At 51.7% G+C, this 21,943-nt stretch overlaps 8 protein-coding genes across 8 annotated transcripts; 6 read left to right on the plus strand and 2 right to left on the minus strand.

Moving 5' to 3' along the window:
* Nucleotides 1-2,117, plus strand: NCS57_00506700 (uncharacterized protein; the record flags this gene model as incomplete). Its single annotated transcript, XM_053055006.1, has 8 exons — nt 1-185; nt 236-255; nt 309-526; nt 580-877; nt 933-1,317; nt 1,365-1,613; nt 1,660-1,729; nt 1,794-2,117. 8 exons carry the CDS (start codon nt 1-3, stop codon nt 2,115-2,117), a joined length of 1,749 nt encoding a protein of 582 aa, XP_052917166.1.
* Nucleotides 2,118-2,315: 198 nt separating this feature from the next.
* Nucleotides 2,316-4,485, plus strand: NCS57_00506800 (HET domain-containing protein; the record flags this gene model as incomplete). Its single annotated transcript, XM_053055007.1, has 6 exons — nt 2,316-2,338; nt 2,392-2,750; nt 2,801-3,096; nt 3,157-3,441; nt 3,500-3,793; nt 3,943-4,485. 6 exons carry the CDS (start codon nt 2,316-2,318, stop codon nt 4,483-4,485), a joined length of 1,800 nt encoding a protein of 599 aa, XP_052917167.1.
* A 1,268-nt stretch (nt 4,486-5,753) lies between these two features.
* NCS57_00506900 (uncharacterized protein) lies at nt 5,754-7,173 on the minus strand (the record flags this gene model as incomplete). Its single annotated transcript, XM_053055008.1, has 3 exons — nt 5,754-5,798; nt 5,850-6,970; nt 7,059-7,173. The coding sequence occupies 3 exons, from the start codon at nt 7,171-7,173 to the stop codon at nt 5,754-5,756; spliced, it is 1,281 nt and encodes a 426-aa protein (XP_052917168.1).
* A 412-nt stretch (nt 7,174-7,585) lies between these two features.
* Nucleotides 7,586-11,656, plus strand: NCS57_00507000 (uncharacterized protein; the record flags this gene model as incomplete). Its single annotated transcript, XM_053055009.1, has 1 exon — nt 7,586-11,656. The coding sequence occupies one exon, from the start codon at nt 7,586-7,588 to the stop codon at nt 11,654-11,656; it is 4,071 nt and encodes a 1,356-aa protein (XP_052917169.1).
* A 164-nt stretch (nt 11,657-11,820) lies between these two features.
* On the minus strand, nt 11,821-14,967 carry NCS57_00507100 (uncharacterized protein; the record flags this gene model as incomplete). The annotated part of the gene is made up of 5 exons (XM_053055010.1): nt 11,821-12,387; nt 12,449-12,920; nt 12,995-13,317; nt 13,789-14,057; nt 14,112-14,967. The coding sequence occupies 5 exons, from the start codon at nt 14,965-14,967 to the stop codon at nt 11,821-11,823; spliced, it is 2,487 nt and encodes an 828-aa protein (XP_052917170.1).
* A 408-nt stretch (nt 14,968-15,375) lies between these two features.
* Nucleotides 15,376-17,831, plus strand: NCS57_00507200 (uncharacterized protein; the record flags this gene model as incomplete). Its single annotated transcript, XM_053055011.1, has 8 exons — nt 15,376-15,571; nt 15,625-16,082; nt 16,169-16,336; nt 16,388-16,496; nt 16,570-16,834; nt 16,887-16,986; nt 17,044-17,153; nt 17,210-17,831. 8 exons carry the CDS (start codon nt 15,376-15,378, stop codon nt 17,829-17,831), a joined length of 2,028 nt encoding a protein of 675 aa, XP_052917171.1.
* A 423-nt stretch (nt 17,832-18,254) lies between these two features.
* On the plus strand, nt 18,255-19,268 carry NCS57_00507300 (uncharacterized protein; the record flags this gene model as incomplete). The annotated part of the gene is made up of 1 exon (XM_053055012.1): nt 18,255-19,268. One exon carries the CDS (start codon nt 18,255-18,257, stop codon nt 19,266-19,268), a length of 1,014 nt encoding a protein of 337 aa, XP_052917172.1.
* Nucleotides 19,269-20,374: 1,106 nt separating this feature from the next.
* NCS57_00507400 (uncharacterized protein) lies at nt 20,375-21,848 on the plus strand (the record flags this gene model as incomplete). Its single annotated transcript, XM_053055013.1, has 8 exons — nt 20,375-20,461; nt 20,515-20,564; nt 20,616-20,714; nt 20,786-20,827; nt 20,874-20,973; nt 21,021-21,061; nt 21,113-21,745; nt 21,797-21,848. The coding sequence occupies 8 exons, from the start codon at nt 20,375-20,377 to the stop codon at nt 21,846-21,848; spliced, it is 1,104 nt and encodes a 367-aa protein (XP_052917173.1).
* Between the last annotated feature and the right edge of the window lie 95 nt (nt 21,849-21,943).

The following is a 21,943-nucleotide window of genomic DNA, read 5'->3' on the forward strand; positions in this document are numbered from 1 at the left end:
ATGTCCCCTCGCAACCCCCTACAGGATCAGGCCATTGATCAGCCACGACCAATCAAAGTCATATGTATTGGTGCTGGCTTCTCGGGAATTTTGACAGCAATCAGGTTCCCGCAACGAATTCCTAACCTCCAGTTAACCATTTACGAAAAGAACAACGATATCGGGGGGACCTGGTATGAGAACACGTGCGTATCCCGTTTCATCGCCATTTGTTTAACCAACTAACTGTTTGAAGATATGCCGGTGTTGGTTGCGGTAAGAAATCGCGCGATGGATGGCCGCAGTTCTCTGCTGACCTCGTGATCCAGATGTTCCATCTCATGTCTACCAGTACTCATTTGCCGGCAACCCCAACTGGTCAAAGTTCTATGCCGGCGGTGCAGAGATTCAACAGTATCTGAAAGATGTTGCCTGGCGTTACAATGTTGAGAAGTATGTTCGTCTGCAACACCACTTCGAGAAGGCCGATTGGGATGAAACGACACAGAAGTGGACTGTCACGGTCAAGGATCTCAGGAACAACACCGTCAGTGTGCCATCCCACCATCGAACCGACCAATTTATCTAACGAACGAGCAGACTGTGACAGACACCGCCGATATCCTTATCAAAGGAACTGGCATCCTCAATAAATGGAAGTGGCCTGAGATCAAGGGCTTGCAATCCTTCGAAGGGCCCCTCATGCACACAGCAGGTTGGGACCCCAAGTTTGACTGGACCAACAAGAGAGTGGCATTGATTGGTGCTGGGTCGAGCGGAATCCAAGTGCTACCTCACATTCAGTCCAAGGCGAAGCACATATTCCACTACATGCGAGGCAAGACCTGGATCAGCCCTGTTGGGTACGCGGCGGAAGTCGGCGGAGGCGTCAACAGAGGTATGTCAATGACATTTCCCTGCGAGAATGTGTTGTCTAATCCGACGCGAAACAGATTATACCGCTGCGGAACGAATGGACTTTGCCAACAACCCGCAGACATACATGGAGTATCGACATATGGTTGAGGGTGTCATGAACAAGGGCCAACTGTCTACATTTCTCGGCTCTGACGTCCAAAAACAGTTCTGGGAGGAATCAGACGCCTTTATGCGACGAAAGCTGGAGAAGAAGCCCGAGATCTACAAGTCTCTCATCCCCAATTTCCCTCCAGGATGCCGCAGATTGACTCCAGGCCCCGGATATCTGGAGGCTTTGGTCGAAGACAACGTCACTTTTATAGGAGCCGGTATTGAGAAAGTGACAGAGAATGGTCTTTTCGATACCAACGGCGGATTCCACGAGGTCGACGCTATCATCTGCGCGACTGGTTTCGATTAGTGAGTTTGTGTCCGTGACATGTCTTGCAGCAACTGACCATGAGAAGTTCCTGGAGCACCGAAGACACACCCATCACAGGTCGTGGCGGAGTCACCCTTGAGAAAATGTGGGATCCATGCCCTGAAGCGTACATGGGAGTGACGGTGCCCAACATCCCCAACTTCTTCATGTATCTTGGGCCAGCTGGTGCACCCGGCTCTGGAAGCTTCATCACCATGCTTGAGTTTGTGGTTGAATACCTCATCAAGTGTATCAAGAAGCTGCAGAGAGAGTACATATCGTCACTCGAGCCTACGTGAGTCCAAGAATCGACCCTTTAAGCTTGTTGCTAATCCCGGCAGTATGGAAGCCCATGTCGACTTTTGCAAGCAAGCCGACAAGTACTTTGAGAAAACCATTTTCACCTACCCGGCAAGTCTGGCCATTTGAGTTCACACGTCAAGATTGACTCTTGCTAATAAGGCTTTTTGAGCAGTGCAAGTCTTGGTTCAAGCGAAACAGCGAAACCGGGCGAATTGTTGGCATCTGGCCGGGATCGTCTGTCCACGCCCAACAGGCAATGGAGAACCCACGCTTTGAGGACTTCCATTATGTCCGTATGCCAGAGGTGGAGCAGAACAGGTTCAATTGGTTTGGAAACGGTCTCACTGTTGCACAAGAGAAGAGTGAGAAGACGACTCAGTATCTTGATGATGTTGACATACCTGCTGTTATCAACCACGGTCCAAGACCTGAGGTCAACGGCGTCTCTGCTGACAAGTCTTCAAGTCTGGGTAATGAATTTCCTGGGCTAGTTTAACATAGAGAGTTCCTTAGCTTTCAATTTGTTATTATTATTATTCTTTTTCTTTTTAATAACGTAGCCTTATGTCTAGAATTACTATGCCCCTGCGCCGCCGTTCAGTCGTGAGGCAGAATGCTCGCCGCCAATCGCCTCTCAAGGCGCTCTGCCGGCTGGTATGCGCAGTGGCTCACTTTACACACCGGAAACTTCGCCATGCGGTCACATTTCATTGAAGCGTACGTGTGGCAATGTACCATTCTTCGCTGATCTTCGCTAAATTTATCATCAGGTTTATTCCTGAGACTCACTCCAAACATGAGCAGTTGTCTCGGGAGATTCAGCACGTGCGAGTCAGCACCTCTGCTGAGGTATCCTTGACACATACTCTGAATCCTGGAGCTAGTCAGGTCATTGGCCGGCCTGAACGCAGCCTTGTAGCATACTCAGCGAGTGGGAACATTTTTCAGGTGTTCATCGCCGAAGAATGCGACGTCTCAAGATTACCCATCCCCGAGATTGTTGAGATGCGATCTGGCCATTTCGAAATCAACGACCCCGCCCACTTGGGGCCGCTCTATACGCTGTTCAACGAAAATGTGTACAGCAAGATTCAAAAAGCATTCGCAAGGCAAGGATTTGACATCTGTGGTAGGAAAAACTCTTAAGCTTTGTCTCCATTTGCTAACCTAGTGATCTAGATGCTACCACGCAGTTGCCCTCAATCAAGCGTTACCACAGCAGTTTGGGCTCGATTCCCTGCCCTTTCAACTATGATTTCAACTCAAATGACTATGACGACTCAGAGCCGTACTTCGGGATCCACCACCAACGGCCATTGAAAAGGGGTGGACGGGATGATGTGCCTACTTGGTCGAGCAACGATGAAGACAGAAGACTTCCAATTCTGTACTTTGCTGACGACTACATGACGTCGGAGGGAGAAGACGAAGGGGAGACAGCAGTTAGGAGCCCTAGACATCACTGCGAACGCATGGTATGTTGGTGACTTGAACTAGAAGAAGAAGCTTGATTTCTAACCCTATTATCCTGTCAGATATCGCAGCTTTTTGAGAAGAACCTGGGCCGAGCTTATAATCCGGTCAAGCACTGGACAAGCCCCCTCCGGGAACAGAACGCTCTTGCAGATCACCAAAACGCGTCACCATTCACTCTGAGTGGCTCAGGTCTGTCTGATCGCGTCACTGATTTCCTCATGGAAAATCGCATCTCCAACATCGCAGAATGGCACAACTGGAGGCCCACATTTCACTTTGAGCTTGCCGTCTCGGCTGGTGGCCCCACCGACTCGTTTGAATGGATGTCTACACAGCTGACGAGGGTAAAATTCACCTCTTCCTCATCATTCAATTATGTCTACTCAACTAATCATGTTGCAGTCTCTAGAACTTCGGCTTCCAACCGACCCTTATGCCGAGGTGCATGACGTGATGGTCCTGATCAGGGTCTTTAACATCTACACCCAACCTGAGTTTCAATTCTTTGTCAATCCATGGGACCTCCTCACTTCAGGACGCATCCGATTCGATAAAGACTGCGTGGTGTCTGCCATACTGCAGGAAGCTGGCCCGGACTCTGGGGCGCTGGTCTTGTCGAGTGACAGCAACACGGGTCCCAGTGGCCAATGGACGACACAAGTTTCTCCTCCAAGCAACTACAGCCAATTTCAAACAGTTTGGGACCCCAATACGTTTACCAAACTGGGTTCTCATACTATTACCCATACATGGATGCGATCCCGCAACTATACCCAGTCTCCGTGTATGGCCCTGCAGACTACGGAAGCTTGATCTAGCCGAGCCTTGCGTCTAACCCGATCAAGACCATGTCATGGGATACAAAGGGCAAATACTCGTACAAGAGCCTAAACAAGGACGAAATACGGCTTTTGGTGCTCCTTCCCGGACAAGGTGAGGACCTCCTACGAGGTGTGCTCTACTCTACTCCCTTCGAACAAGCGGGAAGCTATGCTGCAATCTCGTACGTTTGGGGGGAACAAACGGTTAAGTACAAGTTGCATACTCCCGATGGTACTTTGGGCATCCACGCCTCTCTATGTCGGGCTCTTGTTCATCTAAGGAAGTCTACCGGAGTCACTGTGCTTTGGGCGGATGGCATTTGTATCAACCAGAATGACAAGGATGAGAAATCCCACCAGGTTGGGCTCCTGCCGTACATCTTCCAGAATGCCTCGGTTACTGTCGCAATGATCGGCTACAACAGCGAGATGGGCTCTGCCGTGGTGGCATTGAAAAACTTGAGGGATACCCATGTTCAAGATCCTGAATCGGCAGAACTGTTGCCGGAAGATTGGGAACCTAAATGGGCCTTGATCGCCGAAGTTTTCAACAACTGCTGGTTCTGAAGGGCCTGGATCGTTCAAGAAGCGGTGGCTTCTCCAGAAGTCGTGTTATTCTGCGGCAGTTCCATAATCAACTGGAGAGATCTCTTTGCTGTCATGCGAACTCTCGACCAACATCAACATCTTCCAACAGCTGTGGCAACCGAATGGCGTCCGTTTCGAACACTCTCATGATTACGAATCTGGGAAGTGCGCCAAACACGTTGGTCTGTTCTGCTGTTACTTGAAACCTTCCGCGACGTCAAGTCCTCGTTGACTCGAGATCGATTCTTCTCACTTCTTGGCATTTCCTCCGATGGGAATCTGCCACGCTTTACACCAGACTACCAGTGCCCTCTTGAGGTCGTGGTGTTCCTTTGCACGTGCGCTTATCACTCAAGTAATGGGGATGCAGCTCCTGCATGGTGCTGGAATAAGCTCCCAACCACACCGGTTCCCGTGCTGGGTCCCAGACTGGACAGTCCCCAAGCCACCAAGTCTGAGCAAGTCTCTCAACAGAGGAGTCGTCTTTAACGCTTGTGGTAATACCAAGGCCCGGATTACATGTCTAGAAGCCGACAGCACTACCGCCAAGTTTAAAGAGCTTGAAGTTTAAGGGTACATTGTTGACACTATCAAGTACGTCAGCAAGGCTTCCAATGAGCCAAGTTCATGGAGTTGGTACTTCACCGAAGTCGATGCCATGGTTGAACAACTGAGCCCGGTATTCTCTGAGCAAACACGCCAAGACTTGAAGCGAGAAGTCCCTATCGCCAAAGCCAAGCATCCTCAGGTTGCCGTCCCAGGCGGGCTCGACCTTCACCAGTCCTACCAAGCGTTCCGAAAGATCTTGAAGAAGCAGAAATACACCAAGAAGTACCAGAAGCAACGCAGCTTACCCGTGACTCCCGAGTCGGTGTCCAACGCAGAGTCGCAGGAGATGGGTCTGATGACTAAGAGCAAGAGTTACGAGTTGTTACTCGGTGGCAGTATCAAAGGCTGGAGATTTGCCACCACTGAATCGCCCGATTGTGGAATTGTGCCCAACAATGCTCAAGAGGGTGATGGAGTAGTGGTATTCGGTGGGGGTCCGGTTCCCTTTATTGTCCGCAAATCCTCTGAAAGGGAGGGTATGTACCAGCTTATCGGAGAGTGTTTTATATCAGGTATTATGGATGGAAAGAAGGTTAGTTCGGGATGTATTCAGCCGGAAATACTGATATTACACTAGCAAGCAGATAGAAATAAGTAGACAGTACACAGACTACTAATCTTCCAAGTAACTATCGCTACTAATCCTTCAAAGTCTGTGCCGCTTGGGAAAGAAAGTCTCCGACCTAAACCAGGGTATTAGCGCAAGATGCCACAATTGTTAATGAGCAGAATACCTTATGGAAACAGGTAAGGTTGGACTTGGCATCCTTGACTGACTGTCCTATGGTGTAGTCATATGGCTGGCCATTGAGCTTATCCCTCGCTGGGATCTTGAGGGAATTGATAGTGTTTTGCTCATTGTCCGGGAGCGTGGCCATGTAGGCCAAGAACTCATCTGTTGCCGACCGACTCGGCGCAGCGTTCTCAGTCTGATCAGCCAAGAGTATGCTCCCAAGAGCCTCGACTCGACGGATCGTTTCAGCTCGTACTCCCTGCTTCAGTTGACTCTGGGCCAGCTGTATGGGCTTGAGTCTAACTCCGAGCGGATGCGAGAGAATGTTGCGGATGTCGGCTTCAGTAAACATTTCCTTACTCAGCGGGTTCCTCATGACCCCATCGTTGACTGCTAGCGCTTGCACCAGTTCTTCCATGTCCCAGGCGTAATTGTCCTCGGATACGAAGAAGTTCTCGGCGGGAATTTCTTCAACCTTGTCCCCAAGCATGGTTTCCGAGTTGACGTACTTCTTCTTCAGGTGCTTCCGCTCCACTAAAGCGAGGGCATCGGTGGTGTATCTTGCCATGTTTTCGGGTAGGGCTGCATCCAAGAGAGTTCTGCGCTTTACCAGTCTGTCCCGAATGGATTCAAGGCTGACTGGAGTCTCCTGTGAGGAGGCCCATGCAATCACAGCCTCAAAATCTTGGACCAAAAGTTCCTGGGCCTTGTCTCGATTTGCCGCAACATTTCTTGCTGACTCTCTCACTGAAACAGGTTGCAGAGAATGGATGGCCTTGCTGATCTCACCACGGCTTATATGCCCAAGATTGGTCACGGCCTCTTGACATTCATCGATGTCCTGCAGCCCAGAAAGTTGCATGATGCCAGAGAGTTCGTGCTTGAGATGTTCCGCCTCAAGCATCAGCTGCTTGTAGTCGCCTAGAAGGTCCGTGTTTCTGCTAGTGCTGGCTGGTGTCGAGGTTTTCCGCGACTGTGCCTGTTTACGTCCTTGAACCCCATTACTACTGCTACTGCTGGATGCGGCTCTGATTGTATCTCGTCTCTCTTGAAGGCATAGGCGGGCCACGGCATTGCCAGGATCTAGTTGGAGGAGCTGGCTAGCTGTTTCACGGGCAATACCTGCATTGGCCCACGACTTAATATGGATGTACCAAGGCGGGCAGAGACGAGTTATTCTCGTTCCGCTCCGATATTCAGGCCATCATACCTCTTTCATTCTTGGACTCCCAAGCTTCGGTGATTCTTTCGAGAATATAGACATTCCCTGGCTGTTGATCCAGCATGTCATACAGGAGGTCAATGATGCTTGACTCGGTGGACATTTCGACTCCTGCGGTGCCAACTGATAAGACCAAAGAGAGAGGAACATCTGGGAGCGCAGGCACTGCCTCTTTCTCTTCTCTGGACTAATGCAGAACGCCATACGCCCGGCTTTGCTGGGCTTATTGAGGGGTGTAGGACTTGCATGTGTGGCGGTCACTGGCGAGTACCGGTACCTAAGCCCAGAGCCTCGATGTACGCTGCACTGCTGCGGGATATAGGAATAACGATTAAACGAGGAGTATGGGCGAACAGGGAATGGAAATTACAACCCGGCCATCAGCAGCGCATTACTAGGTGCTACTGGGCTTGGCTCTAGTGGCCGTCGAGGCCTAGCATTCATTCTTGTCGTTCTGTTATGACTCGCCTGGCCCCAACCTCTTCAATCAACCTAGGTCTCCCTATCCAAGCAAGATGCGACGGATGATCAAGTCTCTTCGCAGGTCCAAGCGTGCACCAGACCCTCAGCAACAGACTGAACTTTGCACTGCCATCGAAGCACCACCAATTCAAGCCTGTTGCGAGCTTCCTGTGGCACCGCTAGCCAGGACCGGAGAGCCAGAGCTGCCGCGAGTACCATTCTATTACGAACCCCCTGAAGCACCGCGAATTGTAGAGCTAGAGCTGCCACGAGCTCGAACCCCTTGCGAAGTCCCCGAAGCACCGCCCAGACCGCTCACACCTACTGCTGATCGACGATGCTGGCGGGACCAAGTCATCGCCTCACCGCTGACCAGCTTTGTCACCAAGGAGCAGGGGCTCTTGCGGCAGCGTGATGTTGACCAACTTGCCAGTGCGACGAGTGGATATCTGACCAGCTGGGAGAGATACCATGCCGGACAAGGCAGCGACCGTGATACTCTTCTGCTGGATCTCATGGCTGACTGGGGCCGAGATTCGGACAACGCCATGGTAAGGCTGGCTTGTATTGGCTTCTTGTCTGCATCAGAGGCTTCAAACCAGTTGGTATCTCTTATTCCTCTTGATTCTGCCATGTACTTGCGGTGTCTCATCGTTGCTGGTAAATTGAGAGCAGGCCTCATCTGCGAAGATGAAGGGAAGGCCATTCAACAAATTCGGCGGTTGCAAGCCCAGTCTGACCTTGGCATTGAGCATGTCGAAAGCTTCCTAAACGCATTCACCACTTGTCGTCCGTCCATATTCCTCCCGGACGATCTGGTTCTAGACTGGCTAAGCAACAACGGCATCATAGACCGTCTCAATGCCCAAGCCGTCACCCACTGGGAACAACGAAGACTGCACAGAGCTTTCCGACTTGTACGATGCATCGCGATCATCTGTAGCCTGCCCTGTGGCCCAGACCTACGCAACGGTTGGAACGGGTCCTTCTGGCAGGCTTGCCTGTGCTGGGTTCCAAACATAGAGCGACTCCTTCAGTGGGAGTCAGGCTGTCTCTCAGACGCACAGAAACGTCAGCTATCGGCACTCATCAACCTAGATGGACCCGACACTGCAACCTGTCGAGAATCATGTTTGCGGCTGTCAGACCCGGCCTGCTTCTCACGAATACAGGTTGAGCCACGGACGACTGCCCGTCTTGAACAAATGTTGGCCCTTCTGTCAGGCTCAGAACGTGCTGGGACCAACACTGTTGACCTGTTCATTTATCTCTTGATTGAGAACCCAGCAACTCAGTCTTCATTCGATTTCTTCAAACACGCCCTAGATCAAGGCGGCTCTGACGAGTCTCACCGGACTGTCCTCAGCTTCCTGCGGTCGCAGCACAACAACAGCCTGGACATTTGCACTGAGATGATTGGACTTTCGAGCCTTCTTCCCCTGCTCACCTCAACAATGCTTCCTGATAGTATCGGGAACCCAGCTACTAGGATCGCACAAGTCATGTCGGCAGCCCAGCGCGAATTCGTGGCTCAGCTCGACAATGGCCCGGGCGACTATGTGGGCATGAGCATTCTGGCCTTTGGCAAGGCAATTTTGGCTGCGGAAGCGGTGCATCCAAACTTGCCACCGGATCTTCTGGCAATGGTGCGCAGGTTCCCTGAACGTGATGTGGCGGAATCCATATTCGAGCGGCTTGAAGATGCTGGCCTGAGCAAGTCTAGGGATTGTTCAGCGCTGAAATCATATCTGGTGTCTAGTCTCGGCGGTTGCACCGAGTTCGCCACGGGGGATGTCGATCTCTCCGACATACAGCTCGAAGTCAAGTTCTGGAAGAGCTGTCCAGATTCCCACAGGCGGGACTTGGCGACGATTCTGGCCAGTGTCAAGCGTCTAGACTACAAGACATATGTGACCTGTCTTGCGTCTGTGATGCTTGAGAAAGATCAGTTCATCAAGGAGCTGCGTGTGACGCTTATGGAAAAACATTGGGGAGCATGCGCCAAACTCATATCCTACGTCTCTCTTCGCCGAAGCCTTGGCCAGTTCTCGGCCGACTGCTGGACGATGCTAGTTTTTGCATTCATTGAAGAGCATGGCTCCTTTTCGAGTCAGGGGAAATCGCACATGAAAACCATGGATCAATGGCTCAGCTTTATCCAGGACCTCATCAAGTTGACTGTGCCGGTTGCGCAAGCGCAGCTACGAGATTCTGGAGATGGCATCACCCGGCGGCGACTCACCTGGTGGCAGACTCTTTCTGGGCATGTTAAGGCACTGCAGTCAATTGAAACCTTAGTCAAGGGATTTGAAGATGTCGAATGGATCTTTCTTACTGGCGAGGAGGCAGCACTCCTCACCTTGATCAAGCATGCTCAGAAGGGCCAAGACATGCCCAATATCAGTCGGCTAGTCATCTGCCAACTCAAATCAGATGGAAGCAATCTCGAACTTGTTTCAAATATGCTGCACTCACTGACAGAACTCTCTCAACACGGTGCGGCCATCTTGCAAATGATGTTGACGAGAGCGGTGGAACAGCCACATTGGACAAACCTATCACTGACGGCGGTGTGCAAAGCCTGGCTGAACAGCCCGCTCCCGACAAATTTCGACAAAACAGTCTTCAGAATGATGAGGGAGAACCTCAAACCAATTCCACCTTTCACTCGCAAGGCCGCATTGTCTCTGCTGGGTCAGCTGGTAGGCCAGCACGACTCCCTTGTCGAACGTGCGGCTCAGCTGGAGACGTCGCGGTGGAATCTCAAGAGAACAGATGCAAGAGGGCATTCAAAGCTGCTACGCGAGGCAGGCATCCGTGATACGCCTGTCCGAGCTGCAGGGCAAGGTGTTCCTGCTGAGCTGGCTGACGCAGTCGAGGAGGTCGCACCAAACGAGTACGAGTTGTCATTCCCACTGACGGGACTCAATGAGCTTCAACGCCTGGCGCGAGGCGTTCCAGATGGTGCTCGACTGCTTGTCGTTCGAGTTTGTCTAACATCCCCTACCGGATTCTGTGTTCACTACGCCCCGAACGATGAAGCTACGGCAAATCGGCATCGGTACTGGAAGAAGAGTTCCAACGATCCTGACCGGCCCATCTGTGGAGCGAAGCCAACACTCTTCACGTACTGTCTTTCTAGAAATCTTCACCGACTGCTGATGAGCCCCCAGACTGTTTCAGCAATATACAGCAGCATTGAAAAGTGGGTTACTGCGTCGCCGACAACGTGCGGTGTCTGTGGCGCTCTCATCAGCGTAAAACTGTGGAAAACCGCCGCGTGCTCGCAGCCCTGTTCGATACGATTTCGCCTGGCGCCCTTGGAAGTTCGTCTTCACAACCTGCTGGTTGACCCTCTGTCGATAGACCTTCTGATCTCAAGTGTGTATGCTGCCGCTCTGGACGGATCCGCTTTGGACTTGATTCCAGGCTGCCCCGTAGCCAGAGCCTCGTTGCCTACTGTCATCAACTCTCTGCCCTCGATGAAAACCCTTGCGAAAGCCCCCAATCTTTCACGAGCCCTACAAAATAGCCGTTATGCGGTGGATCAGGAGAGATTTCTCTCGTGGCTATGCCTGAGCTTCAGAGGCTTTCTACGGAGTGTGCCGAACGGGTTTGCGATTCCGAGCATGCCGCAGACGCAGCAGTTCCTCCTCATGAACTCACACCATGAGCGAGAGAAGGCATTTGAAACCCATCTGGGTACCACTGCATCTGCTGGCAGTGGACCTGTCTTCCACGGCACGAGTATTAGCCGGCTGTACCTCATTCTATCAGCAGGCCTGAAGAACTTGAGCAACACGCCGCTGATGCGTCACGGTGCGGCTTCTGGCCCGGGGATATACTGCGGGGACGAACAGGCCACCTCTTTGGGGTATTCGCAGGCGATAGGGAACACCTGGAGCAACAGCGCCATCAACCCGCAGATGCGGGTGATGCTGGGCTGTGAGCTCGCCAAGTATCCGACAGCGAATACGCCAACGCATGTCGTCCAAGACGAGACCAGAGTTCTGGTCCGGTACGTGTTTCTTCTCCCAGCAAACTATCACACTCCGCCGCGCCGGCACGTTGTCCCTGCTATGAGTACTGCATTCGCTATGCTTAGGTCGGGGAGGGCAACCTAGATATTGCGGTAACTAGATAACCCCATAGCCGTCCAGAGGGGTCAAAGAGCGGCTTGGGAGTTTATGGGGGATGAGATGGCATCAAATGAAAGCCTTTAACTGTCATCTTTGGGCATTGTTTTGCATTCTCTTAAAACTAGCTTCATAGCAATCTTGTGCACGAGTCAACTGTTTTCCTCTTCTCCAGCAGCATGACTGTCGCTGGAATGCCCATCCCATTTGTACACAGGAACCCAATCTTCAAGATCTTGTCCCATTCTTGTCAAGTGGTCCAGCCTTCCCTGTAGCAGCCTCTCATCCGACCCTTCTTGTCGAACCTGGTCACGGAGCATGTCAAGAACAACTGAGACAACAGGGGCTGATTTCGTCCCAGACTCGGTCACGGTTGCGAGTCTCTCTTTGAAAAGTCTGTCCGCTTCTTCAGGCCAGCCATCGAGAGAGTTCTGCAGAGTGATTTGAAAGGCTTCATCCAATATTCTCTGCTCCTCTGCCAAGCGCGCAGAAATCTTGCTTTCCAACTCCCATGGATCCGGATCCTTTGCGGAGCCACTCGGGATAGAGCACGCAATGAAAACCACAAAAAGGAGACTGAAAAGACTGTAGCAAACGTCTTGAGCTCTGTAGATGTTCAGAATTCCTTTTGGCGCCCGATCAAGTTGACCGACAATAACGACTTCGCAGAATGCTCGCACCAAAAGGCAGTAAGTGGCCCAGCCAGCCATATGAGTTTCCTGAATAGCTGGAGTTAGCTGGTGATCTAGATCCGCCAGGGAAAACAGGCAAATAAAATACCTCTCTGAATCGTTCCAAGCACCGTTGCATGTCTGCGTCATCCCCGTATTTGAAAGGTTCTCGAGGAGAGAGAAATTTCTTGCCCTGCTCTGGCACCAATTCCACCATGATAAGGAGCATGGTGGCAAAGTAGAGAGCTGCAAAAGCAACATCAAACCCACTTCGGGCTGCTGCTATGGAATCTATTATTTTGATGTCCACGAAGTCGAGCCATGCGAAGCCTAGGGCGAACTGAAGACCCAGCTTGTACAGGCCCAAAGCCCAGAGAATGCCAGCAATGACCAAGTCACTCCTCCAAACGGCGACCTTGGGTGTTTGATGTCGTAGGAGGTTCAACCAGCAACCGCACAACAGGAAAATATCAGATAGTGTTCTCCAGACAGTATTCAAACTCTGAAAGACGATGTAGTTATATGTCACCGCAGTCCCTGCTTGCTGTACGGTGAGGTCAAGGCAGTGGAGGAGCAAGTATCTTGAGGGGGGTCAGCCATTGTCTAGTGACATATCACACATGCGTTCAGCGTTCATATTCACTGGCAGACTTACAGGCAAAGCAACGCCATTCCTGCGTGAAGCAACCGCGTAATTCTCCAAGAGGAGGGTACGCTCCCAATGGAGCAGGCAGTGACAATAGTAATCACAGTCGTAGCCAGCCAGAGCCAGACAACGACCCCAATACCTGGCTTGATGCCTCGAGTGGGGACATACCAGAGACCTTTCATGTCTCTTGAACGTGATGTAAAGATGGCAGGATTCTGAGGGCCAACGCTCCTACTCGTCTCAGACAGAGCAAGGAGACTGTCTGCCTTCTCTCTGAGTCCCCCGATTACTGCATCTGCTTTGAACCAGCACACATCCAGCGGTACCGCCTGCCCAAGTACATTTCTCAGTACTTCCGACTACTTTGCCAGGTGGTCTTTGCTTTTCCTGCTAGGCTCTATCCTGAACGGCTGCTTAGCCTTGGAATCCCCGCGCAGATTATGCAGCATGACCTCGTTGCAGCTCAGCCGCAAAGTGCACATTGTGTCTCGGCCATGAAATAGAAAGCCTCAATCTCACTAAGAGGTGCCACGGAGGGGTAACTAGGTTGAAGGGTGCAATCAAGAGCGTTGAAAATACACTGCCACTACGCATTACATCCCAGTAAATACCTCACACGGCACAACTGTGTGCTTCTGCGTTGTCTCTGACCGCCCATCACCAATCCGCTGTAGCCCTGGAGACGCCACCATTACCACCTGTACTTCCCGACCCCTCCTCTCCTCTCCGTCCTCGCAGTCGATGAAGCCATTGCTCCCGCCGATCACCACCGCCTGGCTGCGTTTCGCAGTTAGTAGTACCAGTCTAGCAGGATTGACGCCAAACTGCAGCGCCAGCTCATAGGCCAGGCCTGCTGCTGTGCGCATTTCGCCCTGCAGTCCGCCCTGAAGCTGAGCGCCTGAGATGACCGAGAGCAGAGATATGATCTGCTCCGTCACATGGGTAACGTTGTTGTGGCCCAGCTGGATGAGGCTTCCAGAGCCTCCATCGGTAGCAGCAGCAGCCAGCGTCTGAAAGGTAATGGAGCGCCAGCGATTCGCCACCTCGTTGCTGTGGAAGATATCCAGGTCTAAGCAGTAGTTAGCTCACTTTGCCAGAAATGCACGTATCAAAGGCTTCTCACCAGAGTCTTTCGAGCCATCAAGTCTGCTCCTCCATGCGTGGTACACCGCTGTGATCTCAACTGCCCCTCTGTCGGGCCCGAAAGCGCCAAATCCGAATGGAAGAGAAAAGAATCCCGCTTGGAGGACTGACCAGACTCGCCACCTGAGCCAGAAATGTGGCCTCTCCTTCACCAGGCTCAGTGAGTCGTCCGGGTCAAGACGGTGGCTCAGCACTTGAGAGGAGATATCGACTGTTGTCGCAATAGTCGCTGTGGCATTGTCAACGATGCGACAAAGCTCGCGGAATTGCGTTCGCAGCTTCTCGTCGGGCCAGGCCTGGCTCTTGTCGCCCGAGACCAGCAGCTGTGCCTGCAGATGCCGCTTCTCATTGTTCAGCCTGGTCTCGAGAATCCCAAGATCGCGAGAGTGGTCGAGAACGAGTTTGTTGATTTGTTCGTAATGCTTCCGCACAGCTTGATCCATCTCTGCCTGTTTGGCCTCTAGCCTTCTTGTAGTCTGTTCCAACTCCGCATTCCTTCTGTCAAGTTGGTCTGAGAGACCTGTAATCTGCTTGTAAAGAGCCGATTTGTCTTTCTCAAGCTCGCCAACACGATAGTTCCTCTCATTAATCGTCTCGTTTAGCGAGTCCCTGAGCTGGGCGATTTCAGTGGCGGCCTGCCTCCCCCATTCGAACAGCTCTCCAAGCTCATCTTCACCAATGATGCCCGATCTTTGAAGTTTGGACCTTAGTAATTCGTCACGGGCTGCTAAATCCAGGAAATGCCGAATGCGACCGCGGTACGCTTTCTTGACTGACTTAGCAGTCTCCTCGGTCTTGTTTGAGCTGTGTCCCGCGAGCGATTGCAGCCAGTTCATTTTGGGACGAAAGGTCGGGTCGTGAAGGAGTTGGCGTAATGACTGTAACAGATGTGAGTACGATGAGAACAAGGTAGAAACGGATCATGTATCGGGCTTCACTTTTAACGTTGTATTCGAGAGAAAACCAGGCAACACAGGGCGGACATAGGTGAGCACGCTGTCGGCTCCCCTCCATGCTCTCAGGCTCGGATGAAGCAGATCTTTGGCCCTGATGAAGTGTGGCGTGAAGGTATGCGCGCGAGAGCCGTGTGCCTAACCACACACCCCTTGGGCCTTCTGCCACATGGATTTAAGCCCGCCAATACCTGCGGCAACGCAACAGTAGACACTGCTTCCAGATCACGGTTGAGAGTACACAGCCTGCCATTCTTTGGGGTTCACCTTGTGGACTGCATCGCATACAGAATGGCCCATCGATGGCAATTACCCCCCTCGTCGCCATTCCAGCAAGAAGCTGGGGAGCGTATGATCAACTACGAAGATGAAATATTCATAGCGGCCCCCAGAAGCAATCCCCATGAGTTCGTGTCTAGTTCAAAGCAGGGCAATGGACTAGAGAATCGCGTCGTGCTTGGGCTCGACTATGGTACTACAAGCACCGGTAAGCTAGGCTATCCTGCGCCTTCATTTGTTCAGTCGCTGAGTACTACAAAGGCCTGTCATACATGCAACAGAAGACTCTAAGTGAGCCTGACTTCAACGACCTCGAGGTCTTCACGGGATGGAGCGGCGGAAGCGGTAATCCTAAGGTCCCTTCTGAAATATCCTACTCCAAGGCGACGAACCGGAGCCACCAGCAAGGCAAAGACGCCGAGCGGCACAAACTCGTGCTCCACTGGACCAAGCTGGAGCTCGAGACTCGACGTCCTGCCACTGAGTTGGAGGCACTTCTGGAGGCTGTGCAGGGTCTGAGTCTCGTCAAGCGCCTGCGCGAGGTTGCAGATGCCGATATCAACCATGAAGCGCCGACCCACTTGACTAAGAGTCCGTCGGATATTGTCAAGGATTTCTTACTCAAGATTGCCCGACAGTACTACCTTCACATGAAGGGACAGTCGTCTGCTTTGATTGGGGGCCAAATTCCACTCGACGTTGCTCTAACCCATCCCGCTGTCAGTCACATCCTTTCCACTCCAGACATATCTACATTGTCCCATGTCTATGCTGCCGGACTCAACTAATTCGTGAACTTTGACAGGAATGGGGCTACGAGCCATTGAACAAGCTGTATCGTGCTGCAATGGGCGCCTTTCACAAGCAGATGTTCCCGACTCTTCGAAACGTTTACTTTGTTCCAGAACCCGAGGCTTGTGCCTTATTTACCGTGCAACAGCTCATCCGCAATAAAGAGGACAGTCTCATTCCTGTAAGTTGATCTGTTTCCAAGCGGTACTCTACGGCTAACGTCCCCTTCTAGGGGGAGTGCTTTGTGATCTGCGACGCCGGAGGTGGCACCGTGGATCTAGCCACGTACCGAATCGACAAGATCAACCCCCTCGAGATATCAAGAGTTGCTCCTGGCACAGGTACGTCAGCTGCCTCACTCCCATTCCAATCCATATCATACTTCAAAAGTTGAAACCCCGTTTCTTGTTACAGGAGCATACTGCGGAGCTACTCTCATCGACAGAGCTTTTATCCGTTGGCTCAAGTCCATCACAACAAACCTTGACATTCTTGATGACGAGGTTGGCACCGGGGGCCACTTTCTACTCACTCCTGAGAGAAAGACACTTCTCAACAGATTCGATCCCTTCAAACACCAATTCACTGGGAGCGAAACCAATATCCTTACACTGGCAAGTGGGATCCAAGTGAAGCCTGAAACGCCGGGCTTCAAGAATGGCCTCCTTACCATTGATCCGTAGGCCATGATTCATTCGTTGACTCGACGCATTGAGACTGATTGAGAGCAGGGATAGAATGAAAGGATTCTTTGACGAGTCCTTAAACGGAACTCTCAGACTCATCGCAAAGCAAGTTGAGGGAGCCACAGTGAAAGGGGAGATTGTCACGGTTAGGAATTCTTGAGTAAACACGTGGAGGATAACGCTGACAACTATGTTTCTGCAGAAAGTCTTCATGTCTGGCGGTCTGTCGCAAAGTGAATATCTCTTCAGGAGGGTACAAGAGTGGGCACGAAATAACCCCAACGAGATGGAGGTGACGCGACCTGAGGAGTGGTATGTCCAGTTCGCTGTTGATATTGATCTCTGAACAAGCTGACAGGCAGACACAGTTGGACGGCTGTAACGCAAGGCTCTGTTCTTCGTGTAATAGGCCTCGGGGCCAGCCAGCTAACGGCAGTCAAAGAGTGTCCACGACACTACGGCATCGCAGCATCTGAGGTGTGGAGTCAGTGGCGGCACGGGGGTAAAGGTCAGAAGAGTCCCGTAAAGGATCAAGTCCATGGCCACAGAATGGCCGTCGGCCAGATCACCTGGCTGGTACGAAAGGGAGACGTGATCCTCCCAGACAAATCCATCAAGATGACACAGCCCGTCACTTGCGCCTTCAAGGATGATTATTTTGGGAGCAGCAGCACCGCAAGAATCACATTCTGTGCGACTACAATGACTGAGGCTCCGACTACACTGCATCAGCTTCCAGAAGGTAAACCACAACCTCATGAGTCCATACTCCGAACGAAGGCGGCTGACAGCTTTTTAGCCAGCAATGAGCTTCCCGTGCTAGAAGTGAAACTGGAAGATTTGCCCTCATCATGTCTGCAGAAAAGGTCAGGCTACACCAAGGCCTTGATGGACGTAGAGATTCGCGTTGGATACAACAACGGCAAGGGGGTACAAGTCAGGGTGCTCTGCGATGGCCGGGAAAAGGCGGAGTACTCGACCAACCTATGAGACAATGGGGCTCCGAGGGAAGACGGATGATATCGCCCGGTTTGATAGTGTGAAACCCTTCATGATTGCCAATAAATCCCGCTTTCAAGCCTCCAGCTGCATGTCCACCTTGCCTGAGGCCCCCAGCATGACTGATGCCTCGGCGAACCATGCCATCCCTCTTGTAACTACAAGCGCATATCGCTTTAGTAAATAGAAAATTAAGTACATGACTTCAAAGTATCCTGGAAACGTTGGCAAGTCCTGCATGTTTGCAGCCTTGTATGCAAGCCACACCATCATTCGGTCTGATAACGCCCCGGCGAGTATGCAGGCTGGACTACCCATCTCAGAACAGCAGAGCCAGTTTCTACTGCCTGCTTGAGCCCCATTCATGGCGGGAAACCCGTATCTGTTCCTTCAAGCTTTCCCTCCTCGATACTCATGGAAGCCTGGCACTTGAAGTCAACGCCCGACGACCTCCTCGCATACCCCGTCGCAGCGCTCAACGTCACGACTAAGAGGTGGCGGCTACAGCCATTCCCGCCCAATCTCGTAGGCATCAAGGGATCCTGGGACCGCGGGAACGCTACCAAAGACTGGCCTAATGACACTATAGTCTACCCCTGTGGTGGCTCTCTCTGTGAATGGACCCAGCCCTGCGAAAACTTCTCATGTGCCATCACCATTGAAGGCATCGGTGCCACCACAGTCGGGCCAGCACACTCAAACATCGTCGGCCTCACCCACGGTCTCATCGTCTTATTCATTTTTCTCATCACCACGTTTCTGGTCATGGGCTGCCATCACTCGGTCCCCAGCCGACCGTCTAGCCGTAATGCTCACCGGCAAAACACTGAGGATGACCGCCCCCGACCAGCCGAAGAGGCCATCGGGTTGGAGTCACGACTGCCACGCCAGCCGCTGCGACATCCCCGGCCCTCAGCCCTCAAGAACGACAGCTCCATCAACAAATACTACAAGGCGCCAGAGCGGCAACCGACCCAGCGACCCGTCGAAATTAGCTGGGAGTTAGCAGCAAAGCCGTACAGGAGGTCAGGGTCTTCCTCGCGTGACGACCAACGGCACTGGGCCGAAGAAACGCGGCAGAAGGGTCGCCAGATAGAACGTTGCATGGCCCTACTGCGTGAAATGTACGCCTTGGACTTACAGGTTTGGTCAATGGAGGACGTTGCACTGCGCGACGGGGATAGAGAGGTCCGGGTTCGTTTATGGGGGCGGGTAGAACGCATCTTCCTGGAGGTGGCGGATGTGGTGGCCAGTTGGAGGAATGAAGGAGCACGGGAAGTACCTGGGCTGAGTTATTGGAGCGACGAAGAGAAGAGAGTTATTGATGCCATTTACCAGACTGTCCAGGAGCATCTTGAGGGCAGGCGTTTGGGTGGACCTGAAGAAACTGAAGAGGATGGGGTTTCCAATTTTTGGTCCAAGGATTAATCTCACGCTATTCAATCCTTATTCGTTCTTAAATCGGCTAATTTATTCCCAAGATACATTCCTAACCTGCCGTTACTCCATGCTGCCACTATATCCCACGTGTGCTACGGTGGTAAAAGAATTAGCTGATATTTTTGATCCTGCCAGCATTTGAACAAGCCAGGAAGCACATTATTCATTCTCAGAGGAATCCCTCGCATAGAGTTTAGAAGTAGATTGGCCGTAGCTCCCCGGAATTTCATCAAGGATCTTATTAACGTGGTTAAACCTCATCACCTACCTAGACAGCAGATTAAGACAGCCCAGCAAAAGAAACACAGTTCCTATCTAGTACTCGATGACACATGGCGATAAATCGAAGCATCAAAACTAGATGAGATTGATAACCATATTTCTAATGGACCATGAGCCAAAACTCGTGTTCTTGCCGGCTTACCTGAAGTCTAGAAGACCATACCCTAGAGGAGGTTGTGATATAAATTCGATAACCTACCCCGTCTTTAGGAGAAAGAACTTAGACAAAACCCCCCCTCTTAACCCCTCCTTGGGCCATGATTGCATGCCTTGAAGATCACGTAGGTAGCTAATTTCGCAGCAACAATGAACAGTGCAGACACTTATAGGTATCTACACATCTCTGGCGCGGACACTCCACCACCATTATCTAAATTGGATAGAGTCTTCTAATATCGGATTCTTATTCCTGGTTAAAAATTCAATATCCCTTCTTAAGGTACTAGTGCACAGGTAAACACAGCCATAATAATCCAAACCCTTCCACCCCAGCAATGAGCGAATTGTGGCCGCCCCCTCACGGCAGCGACTTTGTTGTTTTGAAACGTGGGAGGTTTGGTTGCAATTTGATCCTTGAACCGACACAAGGTCCACACATTGCATCTTTATGCTCCTCCCACTGGCTGCCATGAAGGAGGTCATTTCTCCCCGCATGGAGAGCAAGGGTCAAGCGTGGGGGCCTGGTTACCTTGACCGATCACCTGTCTTGAAGTCTGAGGGGTATCTCTCTTTCCAAAACCCATTGCCTCTTTTCGACAACTCTTTCCCATCATTCAAAAGTTTCGGCTCAAGTTTCAGTCTTGTACGGCACCATGTCTAGCCCCAAGTCCAAGACAGCCTCTCCCGCCTCCAGCCCCAAGTCTGCAACGGGGGCTGCCACGTCAGCTCCAATTGTAGCAGTACGTTTTATGCCCCCTCGGTTGCATTCCCACTAATCTTTGTGCGATTGCAGGACCCGGAGTTCGAGGGAGGCGACCACGACGATGCACCTTCAGTGTTGAGGTAGCAACCTCTCTCATCTGAACAGTGACCGTGCGCGTTGACGTGTTCTAGTCAGGAAATTGAGTCGACAGCTTCTCTAACGGACAGCATCCGAGACTTCCGAAATATCCACGGTCGCACCTACGGGAACTCCAAGACAACCGAGTACTGGTGAGATATCCGTAATCGCAAAATGCGACGGCTGGCATGATATCGCGAGCGGAGCTGACATGAATCGGCAGGGCACCCAACGACGAGCGGCAAAATGAAGGTCTAGACATTACGTGAGTCCACGAATGCCCCGGCAGCACGCTCCGTACGATGCCTCAGTGTGCTATTTTCGCTCAACGGTCTTGCAGACACCACTACATACTTCTCTATTTCGATAATAAGCTTCACCAAGCGCCAATTGGCAGCCATCCACAGGCACGTGACTCCTATCTTTGGCATTTAGAACCTAGAATAATAGTTTCTCAGCGCGTGTTGGATGTAGGAACCGGTACCGGTATATGGGCAATGTCAGGCTCCCGCAAGTCTTCATTGATCAACCTTGGTTAACATTTCTACAGTGACTTTGCCGACCAGTTCCCCTCAGCCCAAGTGATAGGCACCGACATCTCCCCTATTCAGCCCTCTTGGATCCCCCCAAACTGCGAGTTCCACATCGACGATGCCCAGCTTGATTGGACTTGGCCAACTGACCACTTTGACTACATCCACATCCGCGACCTCTACGGTAGCATCAATGACTGGTCCGCTCTCTATGCCAAAGCTTTCCGCCACCTCAAGCCAGGAGGCTGGTTTGAGGACCTTGAACTCGACATCCGTGCCCATTCGGATGTAGTGACAGACCCTCAGCACATTTATCACCGCTGGAATGCCGTCTTCCAAGAGGCAGGTGAAAAGATGGGCAAAACGTTCAAGATTGCCATCGGCTCACGAATGAGAGATCTCATGGACGAGGCCGGCTTCGTGGACGTCTCGGAGCGCAAGTTTAGGCTTCCGATGAGTGCGTGGGCGTCTGATCCGAAGTTGAAAGAAATCGGGTCATTTGTGCAGATGTTCGTTGACGGGGGGTTGGAGGGCTTTGGGCTATACCTATTGACGCAGGTTATGGGGTGGCAGTATGATAAATGTCAGGTTTTTATTGCCGAGATGAGGCAGGCTTTGAGGAATAAGAAGCTGAACCCTTATTATGAGGTGTAAGTAACCTAGACTCCAGAGTTTTGAAACGTTTTACTAACCAGACACAGGACTTTGGTTTATGGAAGGAAACCAGAGGAAGCAACTACTACTCAATCCTAGGTAGCATTGGCATCTTACTTGGAAAATCCTTTATTCTTGTGGCTAATGACTTTTTCTGGGGCACATTGCTGGTAACAACAATGTAGTCCGCTTAA

The sequence above is a fragment of the Fusarium keratoplasticum genome, chromosome 3 (genome assembly GCF_025433545.1).
Source record: "Fusarium keratoplasticum isolate Fu6.1 chromosome 3, whole genome shotgun sequence".
Taxonomy (NCBI): Eukaryota; Fungi; Ascomycota; class Sordariomycetes; order Hypocreales; family Nectriaceae; genus Fusarium; species Fusarium keratoplasticum.